Below are 20,735 nucleotides of genomic sequence, written 5' to 3'. Positions count from 1 at the left end.
TTGATCTTTGGCTTTACTGAAAGGCTCTTTGCAAGCATTAGGGGCTTGCCTGCACTGAGGTAATGTAAAACTCTTCTATTTCAGCGGATTTAGGGTCAAGCTGTAAAAGCAAGGGTATCTCCACAGTGATGTGGAGCCTAATATAGAGCTTCCTACAGTGAACAGCCCATTGGTTTCTGTGGGACTCCTCTGAGTGATATGTTGTATGGCTGGTGCTAAAGATTTGCACACAAAAAAATCATTGCTTTGAAATAATGTGTGCTGGTTTTGGCTGGGATAGAACTAATTTTCTTCACAGTAGCTAGTATGGGGCTATGGTTTGGATTTCTGCTGAAAACAGTGTTGATCACACAGGGATGTTTTCATTACTGCTGAGCAGTGCTTACACAGAGTCAAGGCCTTTGCTGCTCCTCACCCCACCCCACCAGTGAGGAGGCTGGGAGGGGACACGGCTGGGACAGCTGACCCCTACTGACCAAAGGGCTATTCCATACCATATGGCGTCATGCTCAGCATATACAGCTGGGGAAGAACAAGGAAGAGGGGACGTTCAGAGTGATGGCGTTTGTCTTCCCAAGTAACCGTTACACTTGATGGAGCCCTGCTTTCCTGGAGATGGCTGAACACCTGCCTGCCCATGGGAAGCAGTGAAGGAATTCCTTGTTTTGCTTTGCTGGCATGTGCAGCTTTTGCTTTACCTATTAAACTGTCTTTATCTCAGCCCACGAGTTTTCTCCTTTTACCCTCCCGATTCTCTCCCCCATCCCACCAGCGGGGAGTGAGCGAGTGGCTGGGTGGGGCTTAGTTGCCAGCTGGGGTTAAACCACAACATAATGAAAGTGTTTAAAATTCCTTTGGATAATAACATCATGAAGAGTTCACAACACACATGGAGAAGGATGGGAAGGAAATGGAAGCAGAGAAAGGTGCAAGCACGACTCAAGAACAGAAACCAGGTGTTCTGGCTGGGGCTTTCGTAACAAGAAAATGCTGTCACTCTTCTCCTAGGGATACGTCATCTTAGCATAACGCTGAAGTAACCGCTGAGGGGACCGTGTAAACACAAGCATCAGCCAGCCACCTTATCCAGTAAGGAAACTCCTAGAAATTTTGGCAGGCACCTACTATGGTGTCAAACAATCTCTTCCCCAGAACACAGCACCAACATATGGTTGTGACATGTGCAACGTCGCGGCATTGTATCAGCAATACCTGGCAATGTTCTTTGAAAAATTCACTTGCATTAGATGGCACATTCAGATGCACACAATTTCAAAAGCAATAGTAACAAAAGTAACAGCTGTAGAGTCAGCCCTTACAGACTGGCCATTTCCTGCAGAACTGTTTTACCTGCAGCCAGTGTTTTTTCTTAAATTCTTGTTTAAAGGCTAGAGGACTTTTCCCTCATTATTTTCTCATATTATACAAAGTAATTCTAACAGCTGCTGGAAGCTGAATACCATGTCAACAATACATAATTTAGTAAACATATGCCCATATTGACACTGAAAGAAAACCTGAGATTGCACCACCGTACTGTGTTTTTATTATACTGTAAGTACAGTCTCAAACATAATAGGATTTATTCATAGCATATTTACTCCACTGAAGTGAGCATAAATATGTAAATGTCTAAGGCTTAGACTGGGAATTGCCTACTGCTGCTTTCAAGTCATGCAGCAGTCTCCACTCTCTAAATGCAGGCTGACAGCAGAAACGGCAGAACTGTACTTCCAAGGAAAGTATTACAGAAGGATCAAGCTTGCATATCATTACCTTACCCCTGACTTCTAATACAGACTGACAGTGGACACACAGCTGTAGCTTTCACACTACTTTAATGGAACAACTACAACTACACAGAGAGAGCGAGACACCAAACATTGCTGACTGGGGCAGTCCCACTGGAGTGTGATTTGAAGGAAGAAAAATCCCTTTTTATAAGATACCATTCAGATGTATGAAGCAAAGTAATTTCATGCTGAAATACATGTAAGCAAAGGGGGTTGATTTTGTTCCCTGGTTGTCAGGGAAGAAGAGGACAGCAGAGTGCCTGCTAGCAGCACTCAGATAAAATCCTTTTCTGAGTGAAATAAGCATGAAGTATGTGGTGGGAAAGTTATTCTGCTGAAGTCAGTGGACGAAGCTCTGTTGGCTTCTCTGGAGTAAGAGCCATTGGAGACCTGTTTCAAAGGCTTGCAGGCATGAAAGGCTACACCAAGGTGAGGGAACTCTACATGGGGTATATTAAGGTGAGGGACCTTGCTTATAGCTTTCTCTGAGGCAGAAAGCTCAATCAGTTTTCAAAGTTGCAAATAAATAAGTAAAAAGACACAGCAGAAAAATTGCTCATGAGGCAATTACCAAAGGGTAGTTGGAGCAAGAGAGAATAATCCCAGCTGTGAAGGTCTAAGCAAATATCTGAGTAATCGTCTTTAGCTGTGTACACATTTTAATTCACACCTTTCCACTCACTTATTGCTTCCATGCCAGATACTTTTTTAAAAAGTGAATCAATTGCCCATAAAAGGTGTCAGATTGGAAATGGAATCCCCTGGTTACTGAAAAAACAGGCTCGGAGCAGCACTATAAACTTCCACTCACCGCCAAGGCAATTTGCCTCTCGTGTAACCTGGAGGGTATCTCTCATTATAATTGCTACTCGGTCCTGGCTTGAATTGCTCCAAGCACTTCTAATACGATCTGATCCCTTCAGACCCCTGAAGAATTCAAGCTGGAACAGGTGCAGAGCAGGATGATTAATACAATCTGGGGAACAGGGAGTCTTTCACAAGCAGAGCTGCCAACACTATCAATTTATGTGGTAGACAACTGCTTTGGGCAGTAACCTACTGGATTTCCAGTATCTGGCAGCTTAGGTTCTTGGATGCCTGGAAATTCAGGAGAATTTCACAGAGCCCACACAAAGCAACTTGAGGTGGAACGAACAGCGAGTCTCATACGTCCGTGGTCCCCAAAGGGGTACCGAGTCAATTCGTGGTTGTCACTTCCAGACCTGCAAGGGCAGAACGGTCCAAGGGGGGCTCGGTTTACGTAGTGTAGTAAAGGCTGACTGCTGTCTGGGCTTACATGGGGATGGGAAGGAAAAACACTGGCAAGGAGGAAATGCCACTTATGCTAAAAGATAATGTCAGCACATAAGAACAAATAAGTATGGATTGGCCAGGGATACAGTCACACTGTAAACTGGAAGATCTCAGGTAACTATTAGTATAAGGATGTTGCACAACAGCCTTCCTCTAAGGGAGGAGGAGGAGGAGGCAACAGCCTAGCTACTTCCAAAAAAACCTTGAACCTTTATGAAAGGATTCTATTAAAAAAGTGCTTGTAACATTAGGGATTACATCTGCTAAGTCCGAAGATCCTGCCCAGTTTTCAACCACACAGTAGCTCTTATGTGCCTTTCTCACAAAAAACATATGAACTTCTCTCCTTTCTCTGGAATTTCCTCTGTGTTCTTCTCCACTGAGCATTAGCAGTAGTATTATTTTGTGTTTTCCGGTGTATTCATCTCATCTTAAGTGCCAGTGCTTTGTATTAGCCTTAATTTCTTTATATGTTTTCTGCTTAAATGTCTTTCCATCACACAGGTAAAGGACTAGAGATTTTGGCATCATTTAGCTTAGCTGACAACACAATCATTAAAAGAACTGTCTTAAATTATCTGTATCCCCCATTTTTTTCTATTGTGTAATCCCAATTTTTTCTAAACTTTACAACATAATCACAACTGTAGCCCTCTGAAATCAGCAATGAATGAATCTCTTTTATGGCCATGGCATCATGGAGTCACTGGAAAATCTCCTGCAGATCAGAGGCTGAATTTCTGCTTGAGCTGCGAGCTGGTGCATTGTGAATAAAAACTCTATAAATTCTACTAATTTCACCCAGTGAAGGCTACTGGTAACATTCTTCCCTGTTACAAACTCCCTTATAAAAGTCCATCTGAATCTTTAATACTACGCCATGAAGAAAAGACAACAACCTAGAACTTAAAGAATAAGGTCTTTTCAATTAACGATTTAAAATCAGGGGAAGGCACCTTATGTACCTTTTTCTTATCTTTCAGATAAAGACCTCTTGGGTAAGCTTGGTAAATCCTTATCTGCTAGATAAAGGACCACTATGATGGGCCTTATCGCTTAATTAAATCCTAGTACTATGTACAATGAAGTCAATAATTTGTTATACAAGATAGCACTTTGAACTGTGGCTGCATTGGATAATGCATCTCTATTGGTTCCCTGTACCACAGCACGCTGTAATGGGTCATGTTCCATAACCTGCTCCTGGGCTGCAAGGAACTCATTATAGGAAAGGTGCCCAGCTTAATGTGGACAGCCTGTGATAAATAAATCTGTTGGATCGACTAGATAAACTAAGGTCCCTGGATGAAACTGATTTGATATGTAGGGCCTAATTCTGTCAGTCTTCCTTGTAAGGAAATTAGTTGAATGTGAAAGATTTGTGGATTTTGGCCCAAATAAAATACTGATGCTGTCGATCACCGTAACGGAAAAATAGTATAACCAAAGTTAACGTTAGAAGATTTTGTGAAACACATGGAACAAACACAGCTACTGAAAAGAACACATGATAAAGTCTAAATCCTGATCATCCTTTTACTCATTAAGGTTCATGTCACTCAATGCATTTACATCCACACATATCAGGGCGAAAAAAGAAACTGGTCAATAATAGCTATAGCATCTATCACCAGATATCGTACTGGCAAGGTCTTCCTGAATACTAAACCCAGTCCAAATGATTCTCTTTTCCACACAGACAAACATATTTGCATAAAGAAGTCTAATAATTGCAATGCTTCACTAATTGGCTTATTGGTAATGTGCTAGAGTGATCTGTTCCTGAGTTTGTTTGGCAACAACACTTTTGTACATATGGATAATCCATAAAATCAGGTGCACTGTATCTCTGAGGCTCTGAAAGACTCCATTATAGCCTAAACCTATTACCCAGTAGGCCCAGCAAACATAGAAATGGCTGTACAATCCAGGAGGCTTTTCCTGGTGAAATGTGGAAAATTTTAGACTTGAGATTTGCTACTGGCTCTAATCTTGCTCAGCACTATCAAAATAGAGACTCTATGGTTGGGATTTATTTCCCTTCACTTTTATCAAGACAGGTCTCCCACAGCTAAGAGCCACCATTCAGCCCATCTAATGTAACTAAAAGGAGGAGGTTCACACAACAAGCTTAGATTAGGCATCTAACTTTTAGCCAACTAGAGCTAGAGACATTTATTCTTCCCTTACATTTATTCTTCCCTTAGAAAGAATCCCCAGAGAGTGTCTGAGCACGCAGCTGTAGCAGTGCTATGACAGAGATGTCTGTCCATGAAGGATGGGGCATCAAAATTCTTGGGTGCTCAGTAAGACAAAAAGGTCCAGATGTGGATCTTGTTCATACTGAAAATGGTGACTGCTTTGAAGTGTGTTATCTTTACTTATTTATGCCAATGATATGCTCAGAACTGCACTGTCAATATTAAGCAGAGACAACCCCTGGCCACCGTGATAAACAGGAGTAACCATAAAACTAGATTATGCCAACCAAAATCATCCCTGTTAGGGCTATTATGTAAACTTAGCATCTCCACACATTTCCAGGGTTTGTTACAATCACGTTCACGCTTTCATAAAGCTGAGGGCACAAAAACTGCTTCCAGGAACCACGGTATCGAGGCCAGGCTAAATATGCTCTAAGTTGCTAGAGCTGTGTGCAGGAGTTCTTGGATTTCACAGCTGGGTACTTCTAGCAAATTGTACTCCTTTCTGTGCATAGTCCCGAAGGATTTCCCCATAAATGCATAGACCTAGTTCTCGCATGTCTGGCAAACTCTTCCTGTACGCTTGCCAAGTTTTAAAGGGCAAGGAATCAACAGCTGATAATTTATGCCAGGAACCTACAATGATCCAAATTCACCCCTTGTGTAATTCTGGTAAAGCCAGCAGAGTTCCAGGGGAGAAGTTGTTGGCTTAGCAAAGTAAATTTTCACTGACATTTGAGGAATACACAGTATCAATTAAAGCAGAGCTAATTATTGCTACTATTATTTGCATTGCAGTAGTTCCCAGAGGCTTTTAACAGGATTATAGCCTTCTGGTACGAGGAGTTTTTAGGAATGTAAGCTCTGATCTGGAAGTTCATGTACGATAGCTGACATCTGTACCTGTGCACAATGTCTCTACGTTCAGTGGGGCTCCACAGAGCACGGGGCTTTGCTCACAGGTATGGCCCACAAGAATTTGGGCCACAGAAGTTGCCTGTGATGAACTGAGGTTTGCCTAGAGCCACCACATGTCTTTCTGCTCTTTACAGAGTGGAAGGGGCCAGCCTGGTCAGTGTCCAGAGAAAGCAAGCCCTTTCCAAACCTCAGCATTTGGGCAAGGGAAATGATGCCGTACGTTGGCTCCTTGTCAGGAAACCTTGGGAAACACTCAACCTTTACTTATTCTGACATGTTTATCATGGGGTACCACTCCCTTTGCCTAACAATGGGGCACCTTAGACATTTTCCACTTAATTCTCAGTCATTCTTGAAAGGAAGGGCTACCTTACATTTGTCAGCTTCACTCTGATTCCCCTGCTGTCCCTGACACCAGATGGGCTTCCTGGTGAAACAAAGCAAAGCTTAGTCAGTAAGACTTCCAGCATCCAGAAAAAAAAAAATTACAAATTAAATGCTGTAATATGTTTAACACTTGGATTCCTCTCGCGTTTCTTGATGTCTTTTCTCTAGATACCTAAAACATATTGCAAACACTGGGGTCCAGAGCAACAGCTAGGCTTCTGCATGCTGCTCTCAGTTCAGAAGCCAAAGCTACAGCCCAAACCTCCCTGCAGCCAGTTGAAGCTGGTAATAATTTATATATTTCACACTATACTTCAACAATATATGCATTCTGTTGAGATTTTGATCTTTGGTGGGTGACCAGCTTTCTAGGGACTCCACACGTGACACATTAATAACACACTTGACAGACACATTGCTTGTTTAGACCATTTCTCAGCACACAAGCTCTCCTATTCTCCACCCTAGCAGCTGTTTCAGGGGTCCATAGGTCACATTGCTCTGAAGAAATTACAGCTGAAATAAGATGCATCAAGTGTATTGCAGACAACAAGGCAGATAAGCTGCAACAAGTGGATAAATAAGTAACAAAAATAGAGGAGGAAAGGGAAAGAAATGTTACAGCAATAAAAGCTGATAGACATTAACACTGCCCGCAGCTCTGAAACTACAGTTAGTCCAAAGGCTGTAACACACTCAGAATGTTTTCTGTTCTAAGTTTATCACACCAGTGTTTTTGATACACTTTAATTGTTTCAGTCCTCATACTGTTCTCTTTCCTTAATTAAGATGTTTATTAGTTTTTAAAGTCTTTCCCATTTCCTACTCTGCCTTTGCCCTTCTGGGGAATACGCTCAAAGAGAAAGCATCTTTCACCTGTGTGTATCTTTTCAGAGGTACTGCTGCCTCCTAAGATTGCTGCCACTGTCAGTAGGTCATAGATCAGGCCCAGTGGCACTTACAAGAGAGTGAATTTGCTTTCACACCCCTCATTTGTACACTTTAAATCCAGAATTTCCTGTCAGGTGTGACAGAACATTTGCTGCATCACAGGATGTTGCTGCAATAACCAAAGACCTGTTTAGTGTCTGATTTGGAGGAACTCGTCCAAAGACAGGCTTAACTTCGAATGGAAGACGGTGCCTTGGAGCTAGATGTCACTTTGAGAGGTTCATCACAAGAAGGTTATGAGCCAAGCCCATGACCGGACCACCTACCTCAGCCAGCCTGCCATGCTACCAAAACTCAGGCTGGTTTTGCCAGACTGAGTGGGACTAGAATTAAAGCTCATGAAGAGGTAACTGTGGTCAAAAAATAAGTCAGGAGCACATTTTCTCTAGGGAATTAGGAGCCATTTGCTGTTGATAACACTGTTCTTACTACCCTCGTATTAATTTAAAGTGTTTAATGGAATTAAATTTGGAAGTCTGCTTTACTGGATTTCTGACTGGTGATTTTTAACCATTTCAGTGTGCGTGCAAAAATAAGTAATAATTTAAATAAATTTTTAAAAAAACATTAAAAATGAATATGTGTGCTCAAAAAATAAGCTACTAAGTATTTCGGAAAAAAATGTTAAAATAAAAAACCAGCATAAATGGAACTGATAGTGACTATTGCAGTGGAAACAGCTTAATGTGGAGAAGTTAGGACACAACAATTTTTACCAATAGGTTTCAAATAATCATAAAAAACCAAGTTTAGCATTATTCTCCCCAGCTAAGAGAGGGAAATCTGAGGCAGCAGATGCAAGGCAACCTGCCCCAGTAATGCAGCAAGCGAGTGCAGAACCAGGATTACGGGTTTCTTGAGTTCTGGCTCGGTTATTTACTTAATCTCCTTGCAAGATAATCTGTTGCATTCCCAACTTCAGCTGTATTTGCTTTGGAAGACACACAGGCAAATACATTATTTATGCAGAACTTCCAAAAGCATTTAAATAAATTGATTATTATTAGTTCATATAAAGTCATTTTAATTCATAGATTGCAGAAGCAGCAAATATGTTAGCCCCCATTTACAGAAAAGACACAAGCACACTTGCATTTTATAGCAAAGGTTAGGCAGTGTTGAGAAAAAGTTGGAGTTTTTTATACAGAATCCAGAGCAACTCTAGTTCCTGGAATTTGAAAACTCACAGAAAGTCCTGACTGAAGGCGAGTAGACTCACCATACTTCTATTTGTCATCGTAGTTAGGTCCCTGTTCCACACCTGCGGAAGTTCAGACATCTGGGAATGGCCACGTTTTTGTACCAGAGCTGTGCAAAATGGCTGAAGGGTCTGTATATTAACAAACAGAGTAATAGTGAACTATCCTGCTATTCCTATTTAATATTGGATTGGTGTGTTAAGCAAATGGTAACTTGATTTGTGTTTGGACTGTCACTCGTGGAAAACAAATCAGCTATTAAAATGAACAAAAATATAGGACATAAAATACCTATAAAATACACTCTTTACATACCTGAATGCCAAAAAGATGCTCGTTGTGAATATTGCTTATGTTTTAACACTTCATTTCCCAGCCTCAAACAGAAGACATACAGAGAATTATGACAAGAGAGCTAGGAATTGTAACAGGCTGCTGCTGAGACCGGCCGAGTCTCGCCCCACACACTTCTCCTCCATCCAGCCTTTAAAGGGTCAGGAAAACTCCCTCCCTTGCCAGGAAATCCTTCTGTGTTGCAAACCAGCTACCTAAAAGAAAGGTCGATACCGAGGAGCAATGGCTGAAATCCTAGCCCCACTGAAATCACCATGGTTTTTTACCGTTGATAGTAGTAGTGTTCACATTTCACTGCCTCCACGTCAGGCAATCAGAGCTGGACTGATGGACTATGTATTAAATTATCAGCAAGCATCGCCTACTGATGATCTGTTTCCTAAATTAAAGTCAGAATTTGGCTGTGAGTTTGTAGGAATATGTAGAGAATAAATCTCTAGCTGTACAGTTGTGAAGAAAACCTAAGAAATGAGACCAAATGCAATGCAGAGATAAGTCCGCAGGGAGCCCAGAACAAAGTGACATGAGAACTTCCCTATTCTCATAGCGAGGGTTTAATCAGATAACGCTGATAATTTAAATACTAACACTGTTAATTATTTCCATGAGGACTTGTCCACCTGGGAAAGTTTTGCCGTTTACTTGAACTAGTCGTGTTATAGTACACTCCATTAAAATGTTTTAGATCAGATTGGGCTTCTTCACAAGTAGTGTAACCCAAAAGTTTGTTTTACATCAAGGAACAATTTTATACTGTGTTTAACCAGGTCTGTGCAGAATGCCACAAATCCTGATTCCCCTGTTAAAAGGAAACTAGGGAAAGGCAGGAAGGAAACTCAAAAGGAAAACTCTTTTTGGTGAATTACTCTTCTGTGGGATCAGTGATCCAAACTGATCTACTCTGCAGCCACACGATCACTAGGTCGTTTGGACAGGGGGAGCACGTAGCTAAGCAGTCAGGGGGGAAGCGCTTAGACAAAGGGCTAGCAGAAAAGGACTTTTAGCTTGCAGTGAAACTGGATTTAGCATGTTATGACACTGAGCCTGTAAAGTATGTACTCAGGTGAGGCTTGAGTGGAAAAGCAAGAACTATATGGCCTGAACTATTTTAGTTTAGTTTATGCAAGCATTAACGCTCACGCATGCTCAAGCCTTAAAAGATGGAGGACCATAGACCTAACATAGCCCAAACTGTCCCTTTCATGGTGTATTTTAATCCCATTAACTCATGGGTTTTTTTTCCACACGAGGCAGGTGAACTTGGGAGGGGGGCAGCTGGACCTACAACCTACTGGAACCTCGGTGCAGCCCTATGTGAGCTGGGCATTTCGGAGGCGTTGCGAGTAGCCTCCCACTTTGGCAAGAGACAGCTACAGATCCTCGTCAGGGAGGCGTGGGGCCGCTGAAAAGCAGCGCTTCCTTGTCCCGTTCCCACTCCCCACTATTTGTCCCGGTCAGGTAAAGGCACCGCAGCCGGCTCGGCCGGCTGCGGACAGCAGCCTCCCTCAGGGCCGGATGTCGACGGGCCTGCTCCCTTGTGAGGGGCAGGCTAGGCCCAGGCACCACGGACTGCCCGCAAGGACCCCAGGCAGAGTGCGGAACCGCTCGGGCGCGCCTCCACGGCCCTTCCCCTGAGCCGCACAGACCCAAGGCCCGAAGGCGCCGCAACGCGGTACGACTGCGGCCGCCATTACGCCCGCACTGCACCCCCGCCACATGCCCCGCGCGCATGCGCATCCCCACCCCTCCGCCGAGGCACGTGACGCCCCATAGCACATGCGCACTCCTGCCCAGCCCGCCGACCGGCGCCGCCGGGAGGAGGCAGTTCAGCGCATGCGCAGAGGGCGCTGACGATGGCCGGCGTGCGGAGCGCCTGGGCCCTGGCTAACCAACCAGCGGGCCCGCTGCCCGCCCTCCCTGCGAGGGAGGGACCGGTCCTCCGCCGTCCCATGATGCAGCGCGGGGGCGGCGGCGACAGCGACGGTGGTGGCGGCGGCGGCCGCCATGTTGTGGTAGTTTGTTGTTCTCCTGCGGTGGGTGCGTGCGGAGGGGCGGCGGGAGGGCGAACCGCCGGGCGCTGAATCCGAGCCCTTCCCCGTCCCCCCGCTCCCCGCCGCTCCCGGGGGCGGCACGGGGTCGCTGCCGGGAGCCGCCGCCGCCTTGGTGAGGCGAAGAGCCATGGCTGCCGCCTTGGGAGGAGGCGCAGGTGGGTGCCGCGGCCCCGAAGGGCTTCGCCTGGGGGCGGGCGGGGAGCTCGGGGCGCCGGGGCCTCGCTTAGGGGAGCGGGGCCGGCTGCAGCCGTAGCGCAGGGCCTGGCTGGGGGCGGAGCGGCCAGCGGGGCTGAGGGGAGCCGTGGGCTGCGGGGCCTTCCTGGGGCGGTGGCGCCGCCGTCCCCCGCCGCCTCTCTGCCTCCTGCCTGGGCGGGGGCGGCAGGTTTTGCGTGCTCGGGGGTGCCGGCGGGGCGCGGAGCGGGTGGGCCCCGCGCTCCCGGGGCGGAGCAGGAGCTCCCCTGGCACCGCAAGGCCCCAGGGGCTCCCCTCTTGCTAATGGGAGTCGGCGTCGTGCGGTGAGGGGAACTGTTGTCTCCCCTTGGCCGAGGCAGGGCCGGGAAGGGGCAGCAGCTTCATCGCTCACCGCAGGTGCTGGACCTCCGGATGAGATGGATGTGTTTATTTAGAGACATTAATTCTCATAGTTTTTACGGCTACAATATGTGACCTGTTTGAATAACTTATCTCTCATCTGGGGAGTAGTTATAATTTATTTTACAGGCTGTCCAGAAGCAGAAGGTCTCTTTTGCACTTGGAAAGTGTAAAATGAAGTCAGTGCTTGACCCCAGGACTCTCAGGCATGCCACTGCTCTTTTTCTTGACTAAGGACACTTCTTACAGCATTTTAAATGACAATTCAAAACCTTCTGTGGTTCCAATTGGTATATTAAGAAAATTTTAAAATGAGAACATTTGTTTGAGTGATTAAAAGAAAGACTTGCAGGGGTCACACTGGGGTGTTCAAGAGAGATACAGTTAAGAGAACATGTCTGTTTCTGGTGCTGTGGGCCTTGGTTTTGCTAGGAATAACAGTTTTGATAAAGACTGGTCAGACTTGTCAGTTGACCCACTTGTCCTTGCCTGTACAAAAGTTTGTGATGATTCTAGTCATTTTTTTCTGTAAGTAGGTGTCACGGAGAAGAGTGTGGCTTGTCGGCGTGATCACTCATCTCAGTGGTCAGACGGTTTGCTGTTGTTAGCTTCACTGGTAACAAAGTACATAAAAACAACTAAATTTCCTACTAAAGGTAAATGTTACAAAGAAATTCCTAAATTTAGGACTTGAGTTTGGGAAGAAGGCTAGGAAGGACAGCACTGATTGGTAAAACAGTAAATATTTGAATATCTTTGGCATTGTTTTAATAGTGTTAAATATATTGCAATGTTTACATTATTTTACAGAAATCTTTGTGCTAGTTTCTGTGGTTCAGATCAGTTATATGTAATGTGGAAGTAAACTTTGCATGCATGTTCTACCTCTGGAAGTTTTTTTGTAGTATTATGAGGACAGAGTAATTTAAAGAAAGTGTCACCCTTGAAACGTTTTGGTTCTTCTGTTTAAAACTCTGCTGCAAGTTGAATGATCATGCTTTCATGTACAAAGTTGTATGCAGCAGACAACCTTCAACTAAGTGGTGAAACTGCAGTTTCGAGACCAGTTTTTTTTTGTTGTGGAGTACCATTTGTGTCTAACCATGAATTAGGATCCCTTTGTACTACATGGGCACAAGCAGTTGTTTGTTCAGCATTAACACTATGCTCATCAATAAATGGTGGCCAATTAAATACCATCCTTACCCCATATAAACAGTGTTTGTTTAGTCTGGATGATCACTGTGCAGCACTTGACTGAAAGAAGAAACCCAGAGGTGTCACATGCTTATGTCTGTATGACTTGTCAAGGAAAATTCATGGTTGATGTTCTTAAATACACTTTTAAAACCCAGTAGAAAAGCCTAGAACTTACAAGAATGATCTCTGCAACTCTTTTTGGAAAAGGCCTACTATCCAAAGTCAATAATGGTAACAAATGGGAAGGAAACCCAGGACTAAGTGGTTATTTGGCTTAAATGTTTTTGGTCAGTTAAAGTTTTAACTGTAGGAACTAATGTTTTGGATTTAGTTTTTGGACTTCTTGGGGGGAGGTAAAGACTTTAAAATATGGAGATAACAGCACCCCATTGTTTTCATTAAAAAAAAAAGTCTCTAATGATTGGTAAAGTAGTACGAAATAGGTCCTGGAAAAATAAAAGGAGTGTTAATTTGATGACATTGCAGGATAACAGCTGACAAAGTGAGATAGTTTTGGCTTTGAAGATGCAGATTAAAGTTTAAGTCTTCTGTAAGGATACGTTGCAGGGCTGAAAAATGAAATGTGAAACTGCTATATTGGCTGAACATTTAAATATATTTGATGGAAGGAAGGTGATTTGTCTGTTGGACAGTATGTGTGGACTCACTGGTCACTTAGAATTTTTTATGCTCTTGGGAAATACTGGCTTGATTCGTAAGAATAAAGTATTCATATGTAGTTTTGTGACTGGATACTTGTGTTGGTGCTGCTAAGCTTTCTAAGGATGAAGGTAAAGGCTCTTTTGGTGGTAGGTTTCACAAACATAAACTTGAAAGTTTTCAAGTGGTGGTCTGTGAGGTCTCTGGGAGTGATTCACAGCTTCATATTACTTCACAAATTCCTTTGCTGTGCAGCCTGATTCAACTTGCTTCTAATTCTAGAATGGCTGTATTGAAACATAGAAGTTCAAGGTGGGTGCGCTAGCGATGATGAGGGACTTTGAGGACTTATAGCTGCTCATTAGTCCATTGATATGGTTAAGTCAATGGTTCCCAAACTTTGAATCAAACTTTCATATAAAAACAGAACCAGAGCAAACATGTTGAATGTTGAGTAACATAATCTTACTTAAAGAGTGGCTACGAAGAGGATGAAGGCCTCTCTTCAGAAGGAGCCACATGGAGAAGACAAAGGGCAACAGCTACAAGTTGCACCAGGAGAGGCTTCACTCGATATAAGAAAGACGGGTTTTCTTTTTTTTACAGTGAGAACAATCAATCGCTGGAAAAACCTCCCCAGGGACATAATAGAGTCTCCATCACTGGAGGTTTTCAAGATGTGATTGAATAGGGTGCTAGATAATTTATCTCATCTAGGCTTCCTTTCCCATGAAAGGTTGGACCAGGTGATCTTTCGAAGTCCCTTCCAACCTGGGCTGTTCTATGATTTAGTGATCATCTCCTTGTAGTGTAACGTAACAACTGTGTTGTATTGAAGCTGAAATTTTTTCTTGGTACTTACTGCAATCAGTTTACAGCTAGATTTTAATCTCACTTAGGGAGTGATGGTTACAGGGTAAACAACAAACCATGACTAAAACAAAGCAAGGACCACTTCTTATCTCCATTGTCTGCCATACTGAAGTAAGGGAAAACTATTGTAAGTTTTCTTCCTTTCAGATTAATTCACTTCTGATGAACTTCAGTGGTCTTAGAAGACTTTGAGTGTAGATATCCTTGGGGTGTGAATCGTGACAGGGGATGGGGCAGAGGAGGAGCTGAAGAGGGCCCCATCTCTACGTGTCTACCCCATATTCCTGCTGGAACTCCTGTACCAAGAGTAGCTGAATGGGTGTTTCTCTACCTCTGAGCCTATTACTTTATTCCTCCAGCTTGAACTTAAGCTGTCATCAGTTTAATTTCACTTTAACTAATCTGAGGGCTGCTATTGTGCTCTCAGCAACGTAGTGGCTTTAGAAACCTCTTGTGAAGCTGTTGTTAAAAGTCGGAAGAAAAGCTTATACTGCTAGCACAGCAAGCACCTTTCTCTGTGTTGTGGGTCACTATCCAATTCAAAGATGTAGTAAAAATTCTCCAGTGTGACGAATTCAATTGAATTTGTTGTGCTTCAGGCTATTCGGCAGCAGCATACAGGGACTGGAAGTAGATTCTGCATTTGTGCCTAGAAGAAAGTGGATGGAGTGTTGCCCGTGTTTTGGTCTCTGTGGGTATTGCATCCTACTTTATTAGGTGGGCTGATGCAACTGGTCACTATAACTTAGAGTTATATTGCAGTATTCACACACTAAAACTCCTCCAGGTGTCAAAGGCCTATAGAGTTTACAATTCATGAAGTACAAATATGTGATCATGGGCTATTGTACCAGCTAAGGACTAGTGCCAAAAACTGGTACTATTTGAATGAGCTTGTGACAGGCAGATTTGCTTTAAAGCATAGCAGTTTTTAATCTCGTTATGCTTCTTCGACAAGCTTTCACTGAAAGTCACATTCTTCTGAATGTTCTCTCATTTCAGGTCATCTAAATTAAACATAGCCTTAGTATCACTTGTTTTTACAAAAGCCAAACCATGCTTTATTGCATCAAATACTAAACCTCAGATTTTAGGTCACGTAGAACTTGTTGTCCAGAATAATTTAAGATGATGGTTGTCACTGACTTCACCAAAAAACCTCCAAGTAAGTAGTGTGATTGGTCCTGTGTTATATGCTGCTGTAATGCAGTTTCAGTTTTAACTATAACTTTTGGTGGCTGTGAAAGATGCTGGAGAGTTTCTGGAGAATTGCAGTTTCTCATCAGTGTCCAAAGCCATTTGGGAACCGAGTTCATGTGGATTTCATTTAAACTCTTGGCCTTCATTCACTGTTCAGTGTTTGTGAGGCAAGGACTATGACACTTTTAAAATGTTTTTCCAAAGCAAATATATTTTAAAATCCAAGCAGACTTTGGAAATGTTTTTTTCTGGCTTGGTGGTTCTGGGTTTAGATGTCGTTCGTTTTTTTTTTTTTTTAAAGTATTTCTTTCAAGCAGTTAGAGAACTTCTGTTCCAGGCAGTGTATCATAATTAGTTCTATTCTTGCTTATTGCTAGTGACTTGCTTTGCATCATGACAAACTCCCTAAAAGAAGTTGGTTTTCAGAAAGTAGAAAGAACGTGTCTCCTGTAGAAATTAATTTTTCTACTTTATTTCTTTGAGGAAGCTAAACTCTATCCTATAGGAGTAATTTGGAAAGAAAACATGAAATACTAGTTGAGGAACATGTTATGCAATTGTTACATTGTTATAAATACTTAGTCAGTGAACACTTAAGGCATCTATGAGTAATTGTTTACCAATATAAAGACTCCATGATGTCTATCCCTGAAAAGATAAACTAAACTGTTTGTGTTTGAGTGTGGTGTATTTGTGCATGTGTGTTCTTGTGCCTAATGCGGTAGCAGGAGTGAATGTGACTTTTATGATGGGGTAGAGAGCTTGACTGTCTATAATGAATGAGACTGGATTTGTAGTGTGCTTCATGACGTGTTCGGTTTACATCACGGACTCAGGTTCAGGAGTTACTGTTGACCTTGTGCTTTTACTGCTAGATGTTGTCACGATTTGTTACCAGAAGTTTTCATTCAGCTGGTGTTGATAGTACAGTTACATTGCCAGTCTGTGTTTCAGACACAGCTGTTCCTCATGAAACCTGTTGTTATTCTGTATTGCATAGCAAGAGATACCAAAATTCAGTTCACTGTTGGGCAGAAACATAGGTCTGTTTTTAAATGGTATGCTCAGTTCCTGAAAATCAAGGCTTTACAATACCTGTGTGTTGTGTAACCTTTTGCAATGAAATATGAAGAAAAATATTCTGTAGATGTAAACTATTACATAAAGATAACCTGGTAAGATGTTTTTAATCTGAAGACTTGTGCTTGAACTGCTATCAAGTTGTCGTGTTGAATGTTTTAAATATGATACCAGGGAATGGGATAGATCAAGATGGGCTTGTTATGGTCAGCATTAAATCAAAGCATAGAGAAGTGGCATTTTTTCATGTGGTAAATGACTTTTTTCATCTGCTTGTCTCTTCCCCCCCCCCCCCCCAAGCAGTGCAGCTTAGTTACTTTATTAAAAGACCTGTTGGGTAAACAGTGCATAATACTTTTTTATCCATTGAACTATTGGATCATTGTGGCATCTCCATCTCCTTTTGGATAAGGAGAAGTCTTTGATGCTTTTTCAATGCCTAAAACTAATCATATGTTTGATATTCATGATAGTGTAATATTGACGGGAACCAAAATACAAACTTTTGAACTGTTAAGGAGGTTCATGAGACGGCATGTGGTTAGTGTTCCAGAAAGCATGCAGGTATATTTCTAGGACAACAAATGATGCAGTCATGAAATGTTTTTCCTCATCTAGAAGTCTTGGCCATCTCATTGCAGTAAAATACTCCATCTTAGCAACAGTTGCTATGTAGGACTACCTTTTTAGGCTATGTTGGTACCATTTTAAGATGTTAAGAGCCCTGCAGTGTTCCTGCTGATTCACCTGCTACACTTGTGAGACTTGACTGTGTAGCTTAGGACTTCCATTTTACATAGAAAAATGATTAGTGAGGGTTTTATTGAAAGGGTGTCCACAGAGTTAGAAACTACCATCAGCATAGCCAAAGAGGAAATGAGGCTTGTATTTTGTGGATTTCTAGTGTGGATGATCTGTTTTTATTAAGCAGGAAAAAAGATAACAGTTCTGGGCATATATCATAAAACTGAAAAATAAGCTGTATGGAACAGCTTATAGCACTGCTGATGCTACACCAGGGTAAAGTATAAAGCAAATAGCAACCTTTTAGTGTGGGGAACCAAGTGTGCTTGGCTGCCTTTGTGCTTATTCTGGTTCACAGCCGGCCAGAGCCTTGTGAGGCAGGCTGGTCTAACAAAACAGCCAACGTTAGTCAGTCTCTGCAGCATCCTGCAACTTCTCTGTCACTTTGATAATGGCAGTTGTCTTAGAGCTGCAGTAGGAAGAGCCAAATGGTGGATTATTTCTTTTGTTTTCCTGTATAACTGGTCTGTCCTGTTTACTTATTCAGTTAGTGCTTTTTTGGTATTTGATAGGTCTTGTGTTTTGGTTTTGTTTTTTTTTTTTCCTTCTAGTGCTGCCTGCAAGTTAGAGAGGGGGCTTAGTGTGTTTAGTGATCACCTGTCAGGGTCTTCCAGTTGATACCAGCTAATGCACACATATCTTGGTGAGCTTTGCCACGAAAGCCTTGAACTGAAATGAGCCATAGCCATTGTATGGCTTGTCTTAGCACCAGTTGCTATGTACAACTACCTTTCTGGGCTGCACTGATAGCACTGGAAGAAATACAAAACCTCTTCCAACTCCTACAATGGACATTTTCCTGCTTAAAAAGCTTATGTTCATGGATTCCCCCCCCCTTTTTTTTTCTTCTCTCCTCACCGCCCACACAGTAGTACTGACAATTATAAAAAAAAAAAAAATCTTTGGCTGTTGCTCTCTGGTTTTGTGCTCTGCTGATGCCGAGTGTTCCTCTTTCTGTACAAGTTAATGTTTTACAGGCACTTAACCACGCATGACACAAACATTGACTTATAAGAGTTTCTCAAGGACAAATATCCATAAAAGTTATGCTGATTGTTGTTTACTGGTGTTTTCCAGTGTTATTGCCTAGACAGGTAGAAGAAAAATGAAAGTATGTGTAGTTTCAGAAATGGGGAAAAAAATGATGCCTCACTGAGGTTTGCTAGGTATCACATTGCACTGCAGGTGTAAGGCCTGTGTCCATTTCAATGCTTGCTATCTCACAAATGATGAAGCTGGCAATTAATGCTATTTTAGATGCATGACTGTTGTGACCTCCTTTTCTAAAGGAGAGCTAGAACCTGCTTTGGGCTCTGACAACACTTAATGTCAAAATGGCATAATTTGTAACACTCGGTGTCAGCTGTCACAGAACAAATAAGCATAAAAAAGAAGAGCTGGCTCCCTCTGTCCCAAAGATCTTTACATCATAAATGTGTGATGAGACAGGGGGAGAGGAGATGAGAACAGGGAGGTGGTGGGGACATATGTGGAACAGTTCTTATAAGCTGCGGTCACCACACACAGAATGACCAGTTGTTTTTGAGGCTTTTGTATGCATCCTGCTAGAGGGGGACTTGTGAAAAGGGCTTTGCATGGATGTAATTCCACTTTGGATTTTGGTAGGAGTTGCTCATAAACGAGGAAGGATGTGAGAAATTTGGAGGGTGGAGGTTTGTGATGTTGGCTGAGTGGGGGGCCAGGTCTACACTAGAAACTTGGCAGGAACTTGGACCCTCTTTTGGTTGGTATTGTTTCTTCACTAGCAGCAATACTAGGTTGAAGCACTTCTATGGCCGTGAAACTTAACTATCTGGCCTGGAAAAGTACTATGAATTATACTGAAGAGTGTTTCTTTTTGCTGTAGAGAGATCTCAACAGAGAAAAAGGGTTTGGCATGTAACTTTGTGTTGTCTAGATTTAAACCTGGCAGATGTGAAAGTCCATCTGTGTAAGAATTGTGTGCTGAAGAGCTAAGATCTTGTTTTCAACTGGTGTTGGTCTAATACAGTGCTCTCTAGTTCTAAAAGTGGTGCCTGGCATGAAAAAATATCATATCTTGCAAGCAAGCAGGCATAGCTTAAAAATAAGTTACTGTCTTCCTGGTGGTGGTCATTGTCTTGAGCTGTGTTAGTCAATATGTGGACACTCGTAATTTGGGTTGCTGCAAAACCAGTCGCATTACCTTAAAAAAAAAAAAAAATCTTAGGAGGTGGTTACATCAAGTCAGTGCATTACTGCAATCCAGCTGTAAGAACAATAGCAGTGCAGGATATTTGTGCCCTTAAAATGGCAGTGCACCAAGATAATCACTGCAGCATGGTTTTAAATGACCATAAGGAGTGCAAGGTGGCATTTTTTTCTGAGACCACAAAATCGGATAATTTGGTGTTCAAGAGGAAGATAGTAAATACTTGGATATCTGTCTGGCTTTCCCCTGGGGGTGAAATAGGAATTGGAATTGAAGGAGGTTGCAATATGTAGATGTTCGAGCAGAGAAATGTAAAACAACTGTTTGTTTCAGTCGTGTTGGCCCATGTAAATTAGTTTAAATATAAAAGATTAATTAAAATATAAAAGTATCTGTAGGGAGTAAAGTGGTGAACATGATCAAGGGGAATTGTTTTTACCTACTGTTTCAAAACAAAAGAGTTGCCACACTTGACTTGTGTTGCATTGTAATTCATACTGAGCAGTCTTATTTTCATAGCTATTTATGATTGAAATTTCTGGCTTAAAAGCTCTTAATTTAGTGACGTTGCGAGAACTGAATTTTCTCCGTTTAATGTTTTTTACCTCCTTTTAAACTTCTATTGGTCATTAACACCTGTATTTTGATTATATGAAGTAAGAAGTGAATAGGTGTGTCATTGCATGTGGGGAATATTCACTAAAGGATACTGGGTTGAGTTTAAAGAGCTGACGACAGGTTTGGTTTTGAAGGTTCATTAAAAAAACCCCAAGAAAACACAAAAACCAGTTGATCCTTGGCATTGTACTTGGTCAAAGAGTTGAGTGCAAATAGAATCAGGAGAATGACTGGATGTATTATGGCATCTTAAGTGTTCACCAATTCAGACTGTAAGGCTGGAAGGACTGGATTGCTCAACCTCCTATATTTTCCAGGCCATTAGACTGCAGCCAGTTACCCCATGT

General features: G+C 42.5%; 2 protein-coding genes across 8 annotated transcripts in view; one reads left to right on the top strand and one right to left on the bottom strand.

Annotated features, from left to right (window-relative positions):
• CNPY1 (canopy FGF signaling regulator 1) overlaps nucleotides 1–8,804 on the bottom strand; it is a 71,055-nt gene extending 62,251 nt beyond the window's left edge. Inside the window, exon 1 of the mRNA XM_072851630.1 lies at nucleotides 8,787–8,804. Coding sequence (XP_072707731.1) covers nucleotides 8,787–8,804 — 18 coding nt within the window. The remainder of the gene's footprint in view (nucleotides 1–8,786) is intronic.
• Nucleotides 8,805–11,073: 2,269 nt separating this feature from the next.
• The window catches only part of RBM33 (RNA binding motif protein 33), a 101,762-nt gene continuing 92,100 nt past the window's right edge, over nucleotides 11,074–20,735 (top strand). For all 7 annotated transcript variants that reach the window (XM_072854714.1, XM_072854715.1, XM_072854716.1 and 4 more), the window contains exon 1: nucleotides 11,074–11,326. In XM_072854714.1, coding sequence (XP_072710815.1) covers nucleotides 11,299–11,326 — 28 coding nt within the window. In that variant the 5' untranslated portion in view covers nucleotides 11,074–11,298. The remainder of the gene's footprint in view (nucleotides 11,327–20,735) is intronic.

Source organism: Ciconia boyciana, chromosome 2, assembly GCF_034638445.1.
Source record: "Ciconia boyciana chromosome 2, ASM3463844v1, whole genome shotgun sequence".
Classification (NCBI taxonomy): domain Eukaryota; kingdom Metazoa; phylum Chordata; class Aves; order Ciconiiformes; family Ciconiidae; genus Ciconia; species Ciconia boyciana.
Note: the sequence above shows the minus strand (reverse complement) of the source record. Positions and strands in the feature narration are given on the sequence as shown.